General features: G+C 36.6%; 1 protein-coding gene across 1 annotated transcript in view; it reads right to left on the bottom strand.

The window, feature by feature from the left end:
* Positions 1-20,685, bottom strand: part of ARMC2 (armadillo repeat containing 2) — a 60,574-nt gene extending 39,889 nt beyond the window's left edge. The window contains exons 1-6 of the mRNA XM_005154676.3: positions 20,438-20,685; positions 19,022-19,094; positions 16,152-16,320; positions 14,651-14,858; positions 11,479-11,529; positions 2,128-2,192 (exon numbers count right to left, since the gene is read on the bottom strand). Of these exons, the coding sequence (XP_005154733.2) occupies positions 2,128-2,192; positions 11,479-11,529; positions 14,651-14,858; positions 16,152-16,320; positions 19,022-19,094; positions 20,438-20,646 (775 nt within the window). The 5' untranslated portion in view covers positions 20,647-20,685. The remainder of the gene's footprint in view (positions 1-2,127; positions 2,193-11,478; positions 11,530-14,650; positions 14,859-16,151; positions 16,321-19,021; positions 19,095-20,437) is intronic.
* Positions 20,686-22,360: the final 1,675 nt, after the last annotated feature.

Here is a 22,360-nt window from a genome sequence, read left to right as displayed (position 1 = left end):
AAAAGCTTGTTCTTAAAAAAAAAAAAATCCAGACTGTATTAACTTAATCCTTATTAACTTTAACCGTCTACCTACATTTTATGCAGAATTAATCTATCAATTGTATCTATTTCATCAGATTATACAAAAATGCTCCTGTTTCACAAGTAATAACTACGTAAGTATGTTATTACAATAGCTATAGATTATTGGTTTGTTCATATATATGTATTAGTGTAAATACATGTTATTAGGTAATATTACTTATTTTGTAGACCTTTTCCGTTCTCTAGATTGAGAGTTAATAGTCTTATTTAGATCAACAAGTAGCTTAATTAATAAAACACTACGCAGCATTTACAGTAAGTGAAAGCTCTGCACTGGATAATATAAGAGCACAGCTGAAGTGAGAACACTAGAATAGTTTGCTCTGTTCCTTCCTGCCACAAACCTCACATATTGACTCAATTATTTTCTTTCCAATTTGTAGCTACCTCTCAAACTGAAAGATAGGACTCACTTTCTAAGTACGCACATGCTTAACTTTATTAAGCAAGAAATAGAATAGCTCACGTATGTATTTGCAAATATGACCACACTCCTTACTAGAAAAAAAAATTAATAAAACCAACCAAACAAAAAGAACCAAACAAAGCCATTCAATTTTTAGTTCAGAACTAAAAGAACTGATTTTTTGTGCCACTGCTGCACTTGTTTCACATTCATCAGAAAAATATAGCAGCCTAAAAGTTGTAACGGCTTTTGTTGTGATTAGGAAAACAAACATAATCAGCTTTTACTAAAAAATATTAATCCTAGCAATAAGAATAATCAGAAAATACATTATTATGAAAAAAGGCAACATTAAGAAACTGTAAATTTGCACATGGCTCGGTCCTGGGAGATTTTTAAGGTGCTGATGAAAAGTTACGGCACTAGCTGTAGTTAAAATATTGCAGAAGCTGCCCTGTACTTTCTAATTGGGTGAATCACAACTCAACAGCAAAAATCCTCAAACAAAAGAATTCAGCAAGTTGAAGTTTGTTGTCTCAGTGTTTCATAGGTCTTAACCACAGCTTTGCATTCTGGTCAAAAAAAACCCCAAACCTCACTAATCAGTCTACATTTATTGGTTGCTGTTTTTAGCATGTAAATACAAGAGCCTTAGCAACACTGAGCTTTCAAAAGCTGTGTACTGCCTGACTTATCACGTTTAGCCTTTTCACAGAATACTGAGTGGCTATGAATATATCTATATTAAAACAGTCTACCTCCTCTCTAAAATGTGAAAGTATAAACATAAATCATATCAGAAAATAGAAATAATCTGAAAAGGAACACTCCCCCAGGACCCAACTATAGAGAAGAAATTACAGAATTCCTACTACTATCCCACTGTTTATTCTGGGATTAAAGACGAAGCATGCACAAACTAAGGAAGCTACATAATGTTATGAAAAAGAAACAATCCTAATAATATATTATAACTTCAATAGCACCAATAAGACAGCACAAATAATTTAAAAGACCTATAAAGAGAGAAAATACAGCCCCACAGAATACTAACTCCCATGACATGTAAATATTCTCAGCCTTCGCCAGAATGATCCAGAATAATGCATCTTCTCAGTTCTAGAAAAATAGTAATAAAACATAATAACAGAGCAGAAACTTCAGCTTTCCATACCAGACACTCAAATAGGCACTTGCCATGTTTGAAATATGCTAGCTATGAAGAAAAATTAATTAAAATCTGTTATGTAAAATCAGCAAAATGCATCCCTACAGGGCAATGCAGAATCTGTATCTTCAAACAATATTGCCTGGCATGACTTCATTAGTTTCTGTGCAACTACGCCAGTTTACAAAAAGCAATGGGCAAACAAGATGTTAACGGACTAGCAAATTCTTAAGCCTACATATGAGAAAAATAAGAGTGGAAAAAAGCAACAGATTTTGAGTCAAGATCTCTTGAATATTGTTTCTCTTTTCCAATAATGGCAAAAAAGCCACATACACCTAGAAAACCAAAAATATTGTTCAGTGAATACAGAAGAAAAAGATATTCAAATCACAAAAATTAGATTATTTCTATTTTACTGTAATTCACATTTTTTCGACTGGAGATTGAAATGCCTTATGAAGTACCTGTTTCTCTTCCCTCCCAGCCTGTATTTCTTGGCTGTGATGGACCTGGCTTTTTCATCTGCTCACTAAAAGATACAGTAGAGACACACAATGTATATTAGAATACAGTGCTCAAAATGCTTCTTCCTTCATATGCACTCAGTATGAGATCTACATATTAGTAACTAATTGTAGAAGATTATAAGTTATTTTACTAAGTTAGTAGGTTATCTACTCATTAAAAATGATAATAAATACAACTTCCTCCAGTATATATTATAGAAAGCTCCTCCAGAAATAGACACATTTTCACCACAAGAGGTCACTATTATAGAACACAAAACCTAAAGCATTTGCACTAGTACAATAAATCTGAAAGCTGAACTAAACTAAATTCAGAACAAATTTTTGGTTTATCATCAGTTTATTAAATTAATATAAATTCAACTAGCTTAAAACTTGCAAGTTCATCCATTCACAAGGACAGTGATTTCTTCTGATAGAATTAATGCTTCTGAAAGATATTATGAGAATAATTTGCAAAGAAACAAACACTTCAGCAACCTTTAATGTAAATATTAGAATATCCAGGTTTGGCTGTGAACTACTGTTGAGTAGTGGTCACTAATTCTGTTAGTACAAGAAAAAGGTATGTTGTCATTTCTTTGTAAAGCAACAGTATGTAATTCTTCCTGGTTGGACCAAAGGAAACTACCACATACATCTGTGATAAACCTATTCTATTTGCCTAGGTAGAGACTCAAGCAGCACTCTCTTTGCTATTAAACAGGGATCTTTTCTCCTTTAAATTCTGTATTAAAGACAAAGGTCTTAATCTACCTTTTCTATTCTCAGTGTACGTTTAACCCTTTTTATTCTATTTATAGTTCATGTACCAATAAAACCTAATCTCCTAAATTTCCTTCTAAAGATAACAGTTGTGTGCTAGCAGTGGGGTTTTTTCAGTTTTGGTGTTTGTTTATTTTACCTGTTAATTTAGTTTCTATAAGGCTTAAAGCTAAACTGTTGTTTAAGTGGTTTGCTGGATTGGCGCCTAAATCCTGTCTGCCAGTCCAGACAGAAGATGTAAGTCATCCTATCAACAGATGGAGACAGAATAAAAGACAAAGGTCTTATAAGATCACTTCCCTACAAAAGGGACTGGATAGCTCACTATGATCAGTCAAAAATTTCCCAAGCAATCACATTACAGAGGAACACTTGCTTCATTAACATGACTAACAGTGAATAACGCTTTCTTTTTACAACATGAGAATTTAAGCATTCCAAAATCCAAATGCTTACACAAACTACCTGGAGATTATTTCAGCTCATACATGGCAATTTCTACCCTGTTGGGAAGCAATTCTTAAAAAAAAATAGTAAAAACATAATAGACTGACATTTGTAATAGACAGGATTTCTATAGCGCACATTAAATACTGTTCAGCCTTTTAACATACATCAAAATTTGTTTCCATTTATGTGAATAACCTATCCTACAAACTTCAGATGTTTAAGAAATTATTGTACGAGGTTCATCCATCCCTGAAATCAAGACTACAGCCTGAAAGACACTAGGTAAGCAAGAGAAAACAAATTTATCCTAACCTAGGTATATTACAAAATCAGATTATTCAGAATTTTATGTAGGCATGATGGTGCTATCTACCTATATGAATACAGATGTTTGAGTTTGTTTCCTCAGAAAAAAAGAGCTTTGTAACTATATCCTGCCTGTGCCTCTTCCCTCAAAATATAAATCCAGAGGCTGAATCTAAGAAACCTCACCAAAAACAATCCTACAAGTTTTGCAGGAAACAAAAGTAGCTGAATAGAAAAGACAGAAGCAAAGGATGTGGTAACCTGAACACTTATCAGAGAGAAACACCACATACATCAGATGAAGGGCAAGACCATGTCAAAGTCTGAACTGTGTGAAAAAAAAACAATAAATGTTGGTTGGAACCCATTGTCTCTTAAACACCAGTATCACCCAGTTTAGAGGCCTATGCAAGTAGGAAAGCAGATTGCTGGTATTTACAGAACTATCTGTACTTTTGGGAAACATCCTCGTAAGTTAAACAGCTTAACTGGAACTCTCATTATTTTCAAAAAAACAGAATATACTGAACACAACCATAAATGAAAATGACTGGTGAGCAGGCTTACTGTTAGGAATTATGTACAATTTATTAATTTTGTGAAGATAATAAAATCCCTCTATGTATCTTTACCATGCTGTCAACTCCATTTTAGCTACAGAGACTTTTGCTTCTTTGTTATCTTTTCACTTGTATGCAAGGCTGAAACTTAAGCAGCAATATCTTGTTAAGAACTATGCAGTTAAAACGTAATCAACCTACTCTAAAAAATAAGTTACCTACTATTGAAGGGAACTGGCTTGTCAAGAGAGTGGTTGCCTTGGAAACAAAGTCAATTGGCAGAAATCTGATCATCTGATAAGGGACTCATCAAGAAATCATCCGACAGAGGCTCTGATGATTTATAGAGGAAGAAGAACTTGGCAACTAGATCATCTCTATCTTTCTCATATAAAGGAGATCATAGTAGCCCCTGTGTGGAACACTGCTTTCCTGAATGGACACAGACCATGAGGACCTCCGAAAAGGAGGTGAGTCACTGGAAGGTAGGGTGCCGTGCTGGGGTGACCATAGCTAGACTCCAGGTACCCACCAAGCAGCTTTATTACTGCCCTCTTCAGCAGGACAATGGGGAGAAAATAAGGTGGAAAAAAACTCATGGGTAAAGATAGAGGCAGTTTAATAAAGTGAAAAAAAAAGGTTGCACATGGAAGTGAAGGAAAACAAAATATTTGCTCTCTATCTTCCATCAGAAGGCAATATCCAACCACTTCCTGGGAATTAGGACTCAGGTTGCTCTGGAAGACAAGTGATATAATAACAAATATCCCTACTCCTCCTCCTGTCTCTCTCTTATTCCTTAAGACATGGTATGGTATGGAAAATCCCTTTTGTCAGTTTTAGTCAGCTGTCCTGCTTATGTACCCCACCAAGATCTTCCCCACCTCCGAGCCTACTGGTGAGGAAGGAATGCTGGGGAGACAGCCTTAATGCTGTGCCGTAACACTGGTGTGTCACCAACACCCTTCTAGCTATCAATACAAAGTACAGCACTACGAAGGCTGCTATGTGGAAAATTAACTCCATTTCAGCCAGACCAAATACATGCATTCAGTATTTTTCCCTGGTGAAAGAATGCATAATTAAGTGAAAGCGGCACTCCTTCAGAAACTGTGTGTTTAGACGCTTACTTGTTTCTGCCATGAGCCTCATGTCTATAGTAAATCTGCAAACTCCCACCTTCAGTGGTATTCCAGAGAAAAATACAATTGCATTGCAGAGGCAAAGAGTTGGGCTATTTCTCTCCAAGAAGCTGCACACAACAGCAAGGTCTGATTCACAAACATCAGTGTAAGATCTCAACACAAGAACAGTGTTTGGGCTCTTCCTTCACAATGCAGAACCTTAAACATCTGAGAACCTGACTAACTCTTTACTTGTAAAGCAGAGTCTGGCAGTGGGCCTGAATTTTGAACCACACATACATACAGTTAGACCCTTCACATGGTCCTTGCTACGGTTTTGGCCCAAGAAAGGTAATACTTTCCTTGACAAATGCTTGGGCATAGGGCACAACCAAGCAGAGGCAGGGACATTCCTACTTCTATGTGGTAGGGAGGGAGTTAAAAACACTTCCATTGTAACATAACCCATGACACAGCAGGTGGCCACCAAGCCAGAAACTAATTCCTTTGTTTAATTTTTATTAATTATTAGTACAGATGTAGCCCTGGTGCCCCATGGATTATTTAGTTACCAGTTAAGAGAGACACAAAGCCTAAAGCTAACAAGTTAATGCTTCTCTGCAGAACTGTCCCTAGCAAGCACTTTTGAGCAGTGAGGTAGCAAAGCTTAACTAGAAAGAAAAGAGAACTCATGGTAGTTTTTGTTACACCTACATATTCTTACAACTTTGGGAAGCAAAACTTGAAAATATGAACTGGGAGAAGAACAGGGGAGCACAGTTAATAGAAACAGTGCAATAAAGGATGAAGAATATGGGGTTAGCTTTCAAAGAGAAAAGTAGGAGTAATGGGGAATGAGCAGATCAGGGCAGTAGGTATGGAAAAGTCCATAAACCCCATACTAATCTACTTCTGCAAGTACCAAGATCTCACATGACTTTGCTTCTCCAGAGATTATGACCCTCTTGCACCCATGTAAACCAAATGTTTGGACTCTCTGTCAAAGCAGAGATAGGAACTAGGACTATCCTATGTAAACTGGAGCAGACTCTTACAAAGGCAGAGTGCTACTCACATGCAGACGGTACACAACATGCCCTGAGTAAATACCATGAGGAAGCCACATACAGTAGAAAATAGTTGATGTCTGGAAACAGATTTCTTCTCCACTTTTAAATAGAAAATGGAAATTAATTACCAGTTTTGTGATACAGAAGATAATAAGGTGCTCTGCATCTGTATTTGTATTTATAGGCGTCTTTTGATGGCAATTTCTACATGACTAAAGCAACTTCTTTGAGGGGTGAGGAGGAGGTGGTTGAAGACATCAGAAGCACCAAACTGCTTTCCACTGACAGAAATAAAAGGAATATTAAGCTTAACATCCAAGGACTTCATGGAGGCTGACTAACAAAAACACCATTTTCTCTCAGTCAGTTTCACACAAAATTTTCCAAATAGCAGTAAATCCCAAACATGAGCAACACTTAAATCAGACAAGGTTAACCTTGAAAATAGTTGGAAAAAACACACAGCACGCTGCTTCATGGAGGAGTCACCTGCTTAAACTACAATAATACTAAAATTTACATTTAGAAACTTTTTTTCAAATACAAAACAGAGCATGGTCTAATTAGTCCAAAAGCCTGTCTTCAGTTACCTCTTTTTACTGTATCAGGAGAAGACATAAGACATAAGACTGGAAAGTACAGACACTCACAGAAAAACCTCTTCAGAAGTTCTTTCCTGATAAGAAGCCTTAGTCTGTGTTGCCACCACGTGAAAGACCTCTTATCATCCATCTGTTCTCGATAAAATGCTGGCCTCATTGCTAACTTCTAGTAGCATTTTCTAAAGTAAAGTAATATTTGGTTTGGGGGGGGACCTCAGTTTATTTTTAAATACATTTCTAAGCCATTTGGGTTTATTGTCTCTCAATTTCCTTTTACTTCTTTGATGCTCTTTTTCTAAGTCAGAAAACTGTAATTACGCGAATACGATTTCAGCACATTCGTAACTGCAGAGCATTTTCTGTATCTATAGGACCACAATTCTAATCTCCTAAATTACTTACTCATAAGCAAATCTAAGCCCCTAATAGTTTCATTGTTTGTCCTTAGAGCCCTTTTATTTTTCACCTTTATTTTGATAAGGCAAACAAAACTAAAAGTACACTAGCCATTTATATAACAAAAACAAAGGTCCTAACAGGCCATGCTGAAAGTCCACCTTTCTCAGTGCCTTCTAACACTTCTGAGATGGCCTCCAGCAAACAGAGCATGCTGTTAGGCTGCCCTGCCTTCAGTTTTCTTTCAGTTTCTGCCTTCACATGTTTCACTTTGATGCATTCCCCCACTCTACTTTCTTCTATTTTCCCCCCTATAGTCACTTAATTTCTCCCCAATGTATTTTTCTTCATTCCACCCCCTTCAGCCCCCACATAATTCCTTTCTTCTAGTTGATTTTAAACCCCAAAACGTGACTCAAATTTTTACAAACTTTATTTTGGATCATTGATATATCAATGCTTTCAGGTCTTCAGACATCTAGGAGAGCAATTTCTAACTTCTCACAAGGCTCTAAAAACAGCCTAGACACTGCAGTATATAAAAGATGCAGACTGTTTATACATAAATACAAGCACCAAACATCCGATTTTACAAACATACATTGTGTGCATTGGAAAGCCAGACATGATGTATGTACACCTAAAAAAATCAAGAAGAGATTTAGAGCAATGCTAAGAAGATCCTGGGGGCCTGGCTCAGGCAAGCTGGATATGTCAAGGGACTATTAAGCACAAAGGTGTTCTTTCAGACTAGATCAGAGCTCAGTCCCCCAACTATGTATAATCACAAAACAGATATGTCATTTAGAAAGACTGTTCTTTGAGATGTTACTGACATGCATATTTAGAGTGTGACTACATCTACACTGTAATATGAGTTTATTTTTAATGACAGCAGTATCCAGGATGGCATACCTTCTATTGATAAGAATTATTGAGCTATTTAAGCAGTTGTGTATTTTCCTTTCAAAGATTCCTAAATTCTGTATGGACTACAAAGGGAAAAGCTACAAGGAAAGTACTTACGAAAGTGGAAGTCTCAACCAGTAAGTCTCTAAAAGGAATATTAACAGGTAAACAGCTATTTTTAGTTCTTTTGAGTGCCTGCCATGGGAGAGAAGGAAAAGCTGTTGCCACACAATTAATGAGGGTGTCATAATGCACCCTCCCTTCAGGTATTTATATTCATTTATAAGATGCCTTCTGAGCCTTTTCTTCTTCAAATTAAACAGTCCCAGCTCTCCCAGCCTTTCCTCATATGAAGGACTCCATTGTATCTGGAGTCTCTTCAGCTGTTCTGTATCTCTATTGCACTGGGGAATCCAGAACTGGACCCAGCACTCCACTTATGGTAGAAATTTTCAAGATGTAAATGAACAAGGTGCTAGACAATCTCATCTAGACTCCCTTTATCACAACAGATTGGACCAGATGACCTTCTGAGGTCCCTTACAACCTGAGCTGTTTTATGAACTTGGTGTCCACTAGGACCCTGAGGTCTTTTTCCCCAAAGCTACCTCCCAGATGGATGTCCCCCAGTATATACTGGTGCCTGGGGGTGTTCCTCCACAGGTGCAGGACTTCGCACTTGCCCTTGTTAAGCTGCATCAGGTTCCTGTCAATCCATTTCTCCAGCCTACTGAGGTCCTTCTGGATGGCTGCACAACCCTCTGGTGTATGAGGCAACGGGTTGCTTATATATTGTCAGTTGTAATTTTTCTAAATTATTCACAACTGTGGTCTCATGACCTGCCCATCACATCTCTTGGCAGCAGCACAGTACAAAGATGCATAAGGCATAATCAAGTTTATCAGGGCACAGCCAGACTCAGCAGCTTCATCTCAAAAAGAAGAATGACATCTCCAGGGAAAGTTAAAAGAAACTAATGGTGATCCTGGGAATAAGGGCAAGATGCAGCAGATCCTGAGTCAGCAGCAGGGATAGGATGGTGGAAGAACCCAAGGCAAAGGAGAAGAGTCAGGTATGGAGCTTGAACAAGTAAGAGAGGCTGCAATTGATTTTCTCAGACAGCTTGATTATTTTTTTTGGGGGGGGGGGGGGGGATTGGGTTTAACTATTTTCCTTTCAGAAAACAACAGATACATAGTAAATCACTTGCAGGCAGCTAAAATAAATATGAATCAAAGTATTACACCAATTACACAAACCCTCAGTCAGTCCTCTTTGTCAGTTTTTCAAAGCATGCAAATAATTTAAAAACTGGAAATACAGATGTCCTGAAATTACTTCAGGAATTATAGAGGTTTATATCATACGTAACACCACCAGAAAAGATGAAAACAAAGGGAGTGAAAACTATAACTGAGACTGATACCACTGATACAAGAAAGGATAAACAGTAGAAAGGCAACATAATTTGCAAAAATACGTTGACAAATAGTCCAACTATACTCTGAGTCATCCTAAAGATGAGCAAATAACAATTTCTCTATAAACACAATCATGGGCATAGCCCATTACCTATGGCAGCTCCAGTGATAAAATGAATATAGAATTCTATTTATACAGGCTGTTGATGAAGAACTTCATGCACATGTTAAATAGTATGGCTTACAAGAATAATAGAGGTTGATGAAAAACCTATATCCTTATCCTTTTTCTTCTTTGCATCTTCTGCCTAATACAGAAAATAGTAACAATATCTACTTGTGGCAGAGTATCTCTAAGCAAGCAGACAACTGACAGCCTAATATTAACGATAAAAAACACCTAAAATAGTAGCCTAAATATATTTGAGTCTGAAAACCACAGCATCTTCATCTTCCTAACTTGAATACACATTCTCATTCTAAACACAAAATCAATCTAAATCCATCGTTACTATACCTAGACTGAATTGGCATTCCTTCTTTACCCCTTGCAAGGCACACTTTCCCATTCTACAACTGCCATTCAGTTGGCAATAAGGGCTCTCAAGACCTAGATCTCCCACGCTTGGAGATCAATGACCTTATCCTGAAATTAATGACTACAGTGGAGAGACTCCCTTTGTCACAGGCAGTAGGAATGAGCCTAAACTCCACTATTTCACAAGTGAATAGACAACAGCTACCTATTGCTCTTTTCTTTAGAAGTCTAAAGAAAGTTGTGAAAAAAGAATTCTTCATTCCCAATTTTCTCTGGGTCTCCTAACCCCACATAAGCACCTTCTTAGAAGGACAGGTGTCATATGTCCTTGGAAAACAATGCAGAAGGCTCTACCTGTGACAGCTTTGCCACCATTCAATTGTTTCTTTCTTAAATTAGTGGTCTCAATAGCTAGTGGAACTGAGGCAGAAATAGAGAAAGATTAGTTAGGAGTAGATTAATGTCCCATTTCCACCTCTTTATGAGAACTCCAAAAACTGCGAATATACATAATAAGACAAATCCTGAAAGAAGTCTGGAGAATCTACAGCAATATTACCTAAACCACGCAACAAACTAATGTCCACACCATGTCATTCATTTCAGAGCAAAACAGAATGGGTATTTCCTTCAGCAAAGAAATCTACCTCCTCCATAGGAATCCTATTATTTGAGGAGAGGATGAATGAATATTTTGGGCACAGATGTGAAGTTCATTTAAGCAATCAGACACAAGCGATTTCCAGTAATCACTTGTCCCCTGCTTTTATCATTTTCTACTGAACCATTCCAAAACTATAAAAGGCACAAAAAAAAAAAGATAAACTAGTCCTACGGAAGCAGTTAATGAATACCTCTCAAGGATTCTGTCAAACAGGCATTTAACATGGACAGCAATGGTGAAAGAAAACAGGGCATAGTGTATCTTCTTTACAGCACCTTCTAATCCTTTGGCAGATATTTATAGAAACCACTTTAGAGAAAGTGTAGAGCAGGCCACTTGGGAATCAACTGTTTGCCACCAAGCTTTTCCTCACCGAAGGCACCTATGTTTCTAAGGAGTCCTGCAACAACATCTAAGCTTTCAGAACATTGAAAAATTGGAAGAAAAAAAAATAAAAAATAATAAAATTCATTTTTTCTCACCAGGGAAACTGTTGCTCTTCATCAGCAAATCTGCCATCACTGTTGACACATCTGTTGAAATATATGAATGCAGAAAGCATTTTAGAACTTTCATTTCTATAGCAATCACAATAGATGGCAAGGCACAATGGCTGGATGAAGATATAAACAAAACTTAGTTTCCTTATGGTTGTCAGAAATTGCTCCTTGCTTTCCTGAGGCAACATGTCAGTAAATTCAATCTACTTCAATTAATCTACCTATTCTAACTAGATGGTTATTTGAAAAACAGAATTGCAGACAAAATGACAAATAACTCTTCTCAAAAGGTCTTTTTCTCTTCTCCTTTTCTCTCCCCCTCACCCCTCAGTATCTTTATAAAGCAGCAGTGATTTCATCAGCACTGTTCATCTCTTCATCAGTCCTTGGAACAACAAAAGAACCCAAGACTGAAAATGAGCAAGTCACTTTTTGGAATACTTCCCTTCTGTTCTTTTTGAAATAAAAGTAATAGCATTAAAGGCAAGAATCACCATCCTATTTTGGCATGCTCTACAGGTCCATCAGAAAAAAAAATAAAAAACCCAAACAGCTTTATTGGAAAAGTTATTTTGGTACATATATAGGAACTGTGGGGAAAGGCAAGTAAGGAGTCTCATGCACCTTCTCCTGCACAAACTGTACTATTTCTATAATTCTCTTTCTTAATTCCTGCAAGGATTTTAAATCACTAGGATACAGAACTGAGGCTGACAACTGCTTCATATGGAGAATGACAGAACAGGTGATACAAGTTTTTACATTCCTTTAAGCCTTCATTCTATCACTCCTGAATACAATGTACTTTAAATAGAAATATCTTTAAATTTCATACAAGATGCTGCAAGTATTTACAACATAGAAGCAATCTAATCAGAGCAATCATCTAGTACTTGTAAATATGCTATATTGAGAAAGAATGACAAAATTCTGTTACTGCTATAACACCTCTATGGTACTGGAACCTTTTATATACAACTCCTACGAGACCAAACTCAGTTAACTATACTGAAGGATAGGTTTGTGGTATCTTTCAACTACACTGTCAGACAAAAAATGACATCTCTGAACTCAGAAAAGGATATCCATCAGGATCTGCCTGACTTGTGAGTATCATATGTGAATACCAAACCAACGTGTTTATTGGCATTAAGTCTTAGCAATGAGCTAGAATGTATGAGAGCAGTTGAGATTACCTAGAGCCATTCCATCATACGATGGCACGAAATGCTTGGGCTGATACAGATGAAGGATCTTTGTCTTTACAAAAGGGAAAGCATTTTGTATTATTTTTGTGCATACTGCAGCACTGCAGGTATGTCTGGTAGTCTAAGCCATATGAGCACCTAAATGTTGCTAGTGATATTTGGCACAAGGGTATAAAGGAGCACAAACAACATCGGCAAAAATAATCTCCATCTCAAGTCCACAGAAAGCATGCACAACTTGCAGAAGGTAACGCACCTTCTGTATTCAAAAATACAGATCTTACATCCAACACAGGAAGAGGGAAGAATAATATGTTGCTCTACTATTTTGGAGAAAACTAGTCAGAACAGTACTGGAAAATATTTTATTACCTTAAGGCTGATAATTTGTAAACTAATTTAAGTGAGATTCAGCTAGTTACAGAAGTATTCTCCCTAGTTCAAACATGGACATAATATGCTACATACATTAACAATCCATTTTTTATGGTTAGAATCATTATTATTTTAGCTGTCATCTTAAGAGTCAGAAAAGTGAGTAAACAGGTCAAAAAGAAATTAAGCCAGTGGAAGTTACGCAAAACAAAGCTTGACAAAATATTCTTCAAATATGCATAATGGTACTTGAAGAATATAAAATTGAAAATATATAATTTTCCCCTTTCAAGTCCTCGTATTTTCTAAAACTCCTCTTACACAGACTTACAAGCAGTCTTTTTGCTAATAGGCCTTTCTCTTTTTTTCTCCGCCTGTTCCTAAGAATATGTCAGTAAAGAAACATGTCCTTCATCCACGTTTTTCATTGCTGGGTTTATTGTCTCATTTCCCTCCTTCCATACTCATGAAACTTTTTCTTTGTTCCTACAAGTCTCCAGTCTTTTCTTAAATCCTCTTTCAGTTTAATATACAAGAAGAGTGCTACGATAGCTCTGCTATGTATCATTTGCTGCAACAGCCTCAATGGACAACATCCTCTAAACTATATTATACTATGAACAAGATGGCAAATGAAAGGCGTTTCATTTTATAAAGCTAAGAATCTACTCCTTACTATCAAAAGTGTTTAAAATACCCAGAGAAATAATTTTTTCCTAAGCATAGAAGCATGCTAGAAAGAAAATATCTGTGAGCAAATGTTTACATTTAACATTGACCAAGTGTTTATAGGATGCGTATTGAAAATAAACTGATATTTATTCTTTGTTGTAGAGATTGTTAGTTCAGTCAATGTTATTAGCACAAAACAGCTGTTCATCCAATAGCAACCGATACACCTGCTGAACATGGTGCCATGGACTATTTCTTCCCGTGCAAGAATTCAGATCTGAATCAAAAGGAAAAAAAAAAAAAAAAAGAAAAAGATTCAGGCATGTGCATACATCTCATTAATCTCTTCTGCCTGTTTGGTCACAAAAAAAAATAAAAAAAAGAGAACTAAAAAAATTCAAAGCCACAAAAAAATTCTGTCTGTATTGGCAATGAGTTTAAGCCTGATTTTTGTGTATGATCACGTATTTCCCCAATACCAGAACTGAAAACACAGCTCTACTCATCTGTGAAGCTAAAGAAAGAATGTATAATACCTTAAAACAACAGGCTTGAACTGTAAAAGCAAGCACACTGAATTTAAACTTGAACATTCTATATGCAATTATGAGACAAGTTAGTTTCAAAATGTTAATGATCAAACAAAGTTATTTCACATCATGCAACTTACTACCAACAATTTTTGGACAAATCAAGTCCTTTGACTGTAGAAACTTCTTAAGAATGTAAGTGTAAAGATATTTTTTTTATTAATAACTTAAATATAGTTTTGTTGTAATGCATGAATAGTGCTACCTTCAAATTCCATCAATTCTAAACATTTTGATACTTAAAAACTTAAATATATAGGAAGAGGATTGTGTGGAAGGTGCACATTACTATACTCAATCAATACTGACCTTTCTCCTCTCATTTGAAACAAAAGTTTTCCAGCTGTCCCTTTTATGAAGTCTCTACTCTCCAATCCGCTGATATGCTCATTACAAATTAATTGTCTGCTTTCACCACTCCATGGTGTGTTTGACCTTTGCTCTGCTAAGCAGTCATTATTAGTCCTGCAAAGATCATTCATCATAGCTGGTTGTTCAGAATCTAGCTTCTCTTCCTCTGAAATAGCCAAAGATAATACATTTTGTAGAAGTATTCATACACAATAAATACACAAGACAGAGCTAAAATGAACTACTGTTTGTCATGTTACATTAAAAGTGCTTGTATCAGTTTAAAAAGTGAGAAAGCTTAAGAATAATTAGAGCGAAGTATAAAGTCATTAAGACTTTCCACAGAATCATAGAATAGTTAGGGTTGGAAAGGACCTTAAGATCATCTAGTTCCAACCCCTCTGCCATGGGCATTCCATTTTGTGTTTTAACATTTTTATCTTTAATCAATTTTTCAATTTTCCTTTTAGAGATAGGTGGATTGTACCATGTGAAAAAAGTTATTATATTTCAGGATCTAAATATTATGAAGGAACTCACTCAAAAAATAGCTGTTAATATTGTATCTTCGTATCTACACCTGACAAGAACATGCCCCAAAAACCTTACATAAACATTTGCATGATCTCCAAAGAAGAGAAGAGGAGAAACTCAGGCTATAGCTACATTAGGTTCTCAACTTCTTCAATTAGTAATGTCAACTTATTCAGGCTAATGGATTAAAGTACATATACAATAAACTGCATAAACTACTAAATATACCTCTACAGAATATGTACATAATTATGAAGCAAAATTTAGTACTTTTTGTGTAAGACTTATTTTGCAGTTAGGTAAAAAGTGAGATACTCAGTTTATCGTGTAAAGTAACAATCCCAAGCCTGTAAGAATTTTCATCATTACAAATAAGTCTTAAAGACACATTTCCAGCATGTTTTAGAATGAGCCAATGTGCAGAAAACCAAGATATCAAGACATTTCCATCTGCAAAAAATTACTTTTAAAGTCCACGTTTTGTGACTCAACTAACAAAACTTTTAACAACAAATGCAATGTAGTTGGAAGTCTGTCAAGGCATATAATTTCTTTTTACTCCTCCTTTATACTCAATAATCCATCAGGGAATCTCCTTAGAGGATGCCATCTCATTATCTCTTTAAACATTTCAGCAGTTAATGTTAATTTTACCCATTGAAGAAAACTTCCAGTAAAAATTCCATTACTTAGAAACCTATAAGAAAAAAAGGCATGAGTGGCTTTCAACTCACTTTCAGAAGTGAGGGGCAGTACAATTTTTTAAATCATATTTTCAAAACTGCCTTAAAGCCATTTAAGTAATTTTTAAATTTACTCTGAAAGGACATGCAGGTCATTTAATAGAATAATTCATGTAAGTAACAATATTAAAACCTATCACAGTTATTTTTCTATGAAATGATATATATTAAAATATTCTTACTCTGATCAGGAGGCATCGTTTTAGCAGAAAGGAAATTTCCCCATGAAGTTCTTCTAAATAAGCGTGCCCTAGCATTGCTGACTTTTCTGATCTCTGCAGCATCAGGAAGAGTTTTTGGAAAAGAAATAGAAGAATCTTCATCTTTTGCAGAAGTGACTAGTACTGGTTTCTGTGACAAAGATAAAGACAATGTTTTAATAAAAGCACAGATAATTCCACCTTCATATAAGCAAAAAATGCAGATTATTTACACAAAAAATTAAGTTCAGAATAGGACAGATAGAAGTCACATAGATTTGCTCATTAAGAAATTTTCATATAGATTCCACTACCTTTTATCACCACAGAAAGCCATTTAAAAGCAAATATTCAGGGAGGGGCAGAAAACAAACAAAAACTAGCCTGAGTAGAGCAACTGAAACTCAGGATCATTTATTTTCCTCATTTAGCATCATCTGCAGTATGATTTTTGTAAAAAAAAAAAAAATGTGCTAAAGATTTGTACTAACAATTCTAGAGGCATATTTGTTCTTCATAATCTGAGCATTAAACTAGTATTTCCAAAACACTTCAAATGTGTTCATATCACATATACCACTTCCTATCACACTAAAACAAACCATGCAGATCCAGACACATGCAAGTTCCAGCTTAATTTATGTCAGTACCTTGCATTTCAGGATGTGCCAAGGCCCTGAACCTCTGGTATAGAGCACTTCTTGTGCCCTAAATAAAGACATTGCCCTCTAAAGATCAAGGCTCTCTACCAATTTCCTTACAATAAAGGATCCATTCAAAAGTCTCCAGTCCCATCCTCCAGAGCTCTCCCCATTAGCAAACAGGTAAGATGCACTCACACAGCCACTGTGACTAACACAAGCTCTTCATTTACAACGTAGTAACTTTTCTCCATTGGTAAAGTGAAAAGTCAGGTTCTGCATTGATCTTAACAGATACTCTTCCACTATCACGCACAAGATAAATGAAAACTTAACACCAGTTATTAAATACAACTGCAGATACATTTAATCTAAGTGTGTCATAATTTTTAAATTTGATTTATATAAACAGGTTACCTTATCAAAATTACTGAAGTATAACATTTCTTAGATTTCCCCTCCCTAATTTCCTAAAGAATATTATCTTGAAGAAACAATATATGCAGCAAGCATATTTACCTGTTTTAGCACGCTCTGTTCTCTCAGGTACTACACAAATGATCATGACTCAATCTTATAATTAAAGATTAAATATAAAAAAATTTGAAACAGAAGATATGCTTATAAATTGAAAAAAAACCACAAATTTTTCACAGAGGGAAAAATTCTACAAGTACTTCTATTTGTTTTTAAATACGCTACAATAATTAGCTTTCATAGATGTGTAAGTCAAATAGAAAGCACAATCAACCTAGTTACTTTCAAGTCATTGATCACAGAAGCATAACATAGCTGAGGCTGGAAGGGATTTCTGAAGGTTATCTTGCACAAACCCCCTGCTAGGGTAGGACACCCAGAGCCAGCTGCTCAGGACCACATCCAGGAAGATTTGAAGATCTCTGTGCAACCTCTGCCAGTGCTTTATCACCTGCATGGTGGAAAAAGTGTTTCCTGAAGTTTGAAGAGTACCTCCTGTGTTTCAGTTCGCGCCGCTGGTTCTGTAGTTGAAAAAAACACTGCCTCTTTCTCCCTTCCCCCCAGCCTTTGTTTGGTTTGGGGTTTTTTTGCACTCTCCCTTTGGGTATACATGGATAAGATCCCCCTGAGTCTTCTCTTTTTCAAGCTGTACGTTCCCAGCTCTCCCAGCCTTGGTCCAGGCCTTTCATCATCTCTGTGTCCTTCATTGGATCTTCTCCAGTAGCTCTATGTCTCTCTTTAATGTGGAGCCCAGAACTGAACCCAGCACTCCAGGCGTGGCAACTTGCTGGCAACACTCCTGCTAATGCAGCCCATAATACCATTAGCCGCCTTTTTAGTGGCAAGGGTACGTTGCTGGCTCATGTTGATGCTCGTGACCTTTTTCTATTTTAGTAACCTTACACAAGAAAGCTGACTCAAGTATCCATCTTCTGATTCTTGTTAATGTCACTTACAAATATAATGCAATACAAAAATATTTAAATAGTTTTAAATTATTTTTGGATTTATTTTTTGGGGAAAAAAGTCAAAACTGACTTTTGAAGTCTCAGACTAACATTACAACAGCCTTCCACTTCTCCCCAAACTATTTAAACTGTATCTTCTCCTTATGCTACAAATTAAGATATTTTTATGTCAGTATTGCCTGAGTTATTTCTAGAGTACTGTGTCAGGGACAATAGATAATGGTCCACGGTGAAACACAGAAAGATACAAGAGTACTGTTTGTCCACTTTGGCTCCTCCCCGGAGAGTCCTTCTTTGGCTGCTCCCTGGAAAGGCCAGCTTTGATTCCTACCCAGAAAGTTCCACTTTAGAAATCCCTGGAAAAGTCTCAACCCTTGGAGACCTTTCTAGATATTGCTGGGCACTTCCTTTGACTTAGGCTGGCCCCCTGAGTCGGAACAAGTGTGCATTTTTGTCAGTATAAAAGCCCGAGCCTCATGCAATGTGGGGGAGGCAGAACTTCATACCACCCAGGTCAATACTGTCTCTGTGGGGACAGCCGCTAAGGTTGAGACTGCCACCTCGCACTGCAGTGATTCTCGGAGTTGGTTTCCCTATCGTATTAACAGCGTCCTTGGAGTTGGTAAGATAACCAAACATCAGAAGTATCCTTGACTGTATCCTTTACTATCTGTATTTTCCTATACTAATAAACTAATTCCGAGTTCTCTATTTGTCTCTCATTTTCTCTCACCTGGAATCCTTGAACTCTGGAACAAGTACTTACATGTTTCAGTGGGCTAAGACGAACACCAGACACTGGTCTTGATTCAGTCAAATCAAAACTGGATGCATGAAGACTAGTATAAAGAAATTAAACATAATATGAATAAAGCAGATCCAACACTTTGTGTTTTGGGGATTTTGTTTTTGGTGGGGTGTTTTGGTTGGCTTTTTTGCCTTTATTTTATTACTTGCTTCTCATATTTGCCAATGAATATGGCAAAAAGGAAGAAGAAAGGAAGACTGACAGAGCACTTTATCATTCTTCTTCCATGAATACTATTTAACTTTGATATGTGGGAATCCAGCAGCAGCAAGGGAGAAGGATTAAAAGATCAGTTGCACACCTGCTATTACATGGCTTATTTCATACACATCTATAACAGTTCTCTATTACAAGCCTAAACCCATCCACAGACTAACTGTGGTTAGTGCCCAAGCTGTCTGACACAAGCTGCAGAACACCACAGGGCAGAAACCCCAGGTTTGTGTAGGCATAAGCATGCTCCTTCCTGTACACAGGGGAAGCATAGGCAGAACAAGCATGGATGTCAGCCACAGGGATCTCATTACCTGGTCACCAGCAAACATCAAGTCACTCTCAGGCTCTTGCCTCCTCTGAGGATACAACATGATGCAGTAAAGAGTATCAGATACATTGAGTGCCTGAAGTCATGCTGCCATGAAAACAGCATGGACACTGACTTACATGCATGGCTCTTCCAACATGTTTCAGTATCCTTTCTGGCATGCCCGACACCTAACATTATGAATACAGTTGATATCTCCCCCCTGTAGTCACTACAGAATTGGCATATATGGGGAGCTAAAAAAATAACTGGGAAAATGGATATTAAAAGCCCAATATACTTTTTTTTTCCTCTCTTTTGTCACAAGAGACAGATTTATTGAGCTCTGTGAATTACAGTACTTAACGAAATGCCACACAAATAACACTGAAGTAGTATAAATTTTGATTAAAAATGAACATTTCAAACTTCAAGACCTACAATTTATGATTAAAAATACCTGAGAAAGCTCTAAAAAAAAGATCTAGCATACAGCTTATGTGGAAACAAGCAAGCTTTCTCAGTTTTTTGTTTTTTTTTTTTTTTCACAGGGAAACAACTGAAGCATATATTAAAAACATACATTGTTTTAAGAAAAAAGTGTGTTACTATTTTCCTATACTACTCTTTTCATACAAAACTACTGTAAAGACTGCCTCTGGTATCTCTGATCTACAGGAACTTCCTGGACATGTAGATTAACACCAACAGTAAGGATCATTAGAAGGCAGCGAAGGATTAGGAATACAGATTAATACAGGGGAAAAAATTCACCAGAAACATAATTACAGAATCAAATCTATGTTAAAGCATATTTGGGAAAAAAAAAGAAAGTCTTAAAGCCACAATACCTAAAAACTGAAGGGGGTCTACTTTGAAGAGCTCTTGAGGATCCAGATCCAAAAAGTCTCCTTTGTTCTTCTGTAGGTGTAAATGGTCTCCTAGTTTTTAGTGTTCGTGTAAAATTTCTGGCTTCACTTATAATCTCAGAACTGGTCTTCTGCTTTGGCACTGAAAGCTTGTAGAATGGTTCTGTATTTTTATTCTTTGAAGCTTGCATTCCTCTGCAAAGTAATGCACAGGAAGAACATTACAGCATATATGGAAGGCACAGAATATAATGCTTGTTCAAAATTACAAACTATTAATTCATCAAAGCTCATGCTTCCACAGTGTAGTTAAAAAGGATACTATAACAAACTTCTAGACAGTCCTACACTATTTCTCAGTTCTGTTGGAAAACACTGAAGAGCGGAAAGCATCTGACATGGAGGACCTTTAGTTTTTTAGAGGAAGCTGAAGTACACCACACTCAGTACCACAGTGCTTTCTGGGCTAAATGTAGTACTTTCCAATACTACAGAAAATCTGTTTCTTAACATCTGATTAATTATAAACCATCACAGCCAAAACAGGAATTCAGTAATACACTGTAAAGAGACACTTTATTTCCAATGAACTTAGGAAATCAAATATAAGTTATTGACCTGACCATAAGTCAAGGAGGTATTATTCTGAGTAACAAAAGCACAGTTATCGGTAACCAGTAGGCAGAGACAAGGAAGAATAAGCAATCCAATCTGAGAGAAATGCCTCCCCAACCTACCCTCAAGCACACGCAAATGAATTTAACACTAAAATAAGATAAATTGTCAACCCAAACTTTCAATCAGTGTTCTGTCCTGCTGCATCTTCTAGCAAATGCAGTGGGGAGTGAAAGACTTGCTTCATTGTCTCTGGAGCCCTTCAAAATCAATCACTATCCTGGTTCAGTTAGTTCTCTGCAGATACCATCCTTGTCATTTTACAGAAAATTCATGATGAGCCTTAAACCATTCAAAATTCCTCTTGTGCTTTTCAAACTTACCTAAAAAGAAAAATATGTCTCTGCACTGTCTGTGACTCAGACCATCTGGTAATTTCTATTCTCTCACATAATTTATGACAATGAACCAACAGTAGATCAGACACCAATATCTTGGTTATTTCTAAACTATGGAGGGAAAAGAAAAAACCCAAACAAATCCTATTTCTCTAGTTTCTTGGTTCACTTCTTCCTGTTCTGCATTTTCACATGTCCAATTGCCTCTCCTGTTCTTTCTTTGAGAGCCTGTACACTCTGGCACAGTTTCTTTAATTAATACTCAACTGTACACCTTCAGCTGAACCACACAAGATAAAATTGGAAGCTAAGGAGCAGTGCACTAATCTCTTTCACTAAAAGGTGCACAATTACGAAACACAGGAACAGATCAGGAGCCTGAGCCTGTCAGTGTTTTTAATCTTTCTGACTACCATTAATACCTCTCTGTGACTGAATTTGGCTCCCTATGCTCCCTACTCTTCCCTCTGTTACAACATGATTCAGAAGAGCTAAGTAAGGAATTCCACTGCAGCAGTCTGTCTGAAGCAATTACACAGCCATTCCTCACCGAATAGGGAAGGTAGGTTTCTACTCCCTATTCTCCCAGCTACTGGGAGTCAAGATTTTGACCTTTACGTGGAAGGTCTTCTGCATAGGCCATATGTCTGACACTATTAGTATCAAGCAGATGCAGAAACAACAGCTATGAATAAACATTAAACCATAGTTAATATGATTCTACAAATCATAAATTTGAATTAATTCACAAATATTCTGGTCTATATATTTCCATCCACCTTGCTAAAATTTAAAATAAATCTTCTCAAGTAATCAACTATCTTACATTTAATCTCTGAAGGACATTCTTCTTAAAATCCCTGTGCTCTGACATTTATGGGATTTACACATA

This window comes from Melopsittacus undulatus, chromosome 3 (genome assembly GCF_012275295.1).
Source record: "Melopsittacus undulatus isolate bMelUnd1 chromosome 3, bMelUnd1.mat.Z, whole genome shotgun sequence".
Classification (NCBI taxonomy): Eukaryota; Metazoa; Chordata; class Aves; order Psittaciformes; family Psittaculidae; genus Melopsittacus; species Melopsittacus undulatus.
The sequence above is the reverse complement of the archived record's forward strand: the minus strand, read 5'-3'. Positions and strand labels throughout refer to the sequence as shown.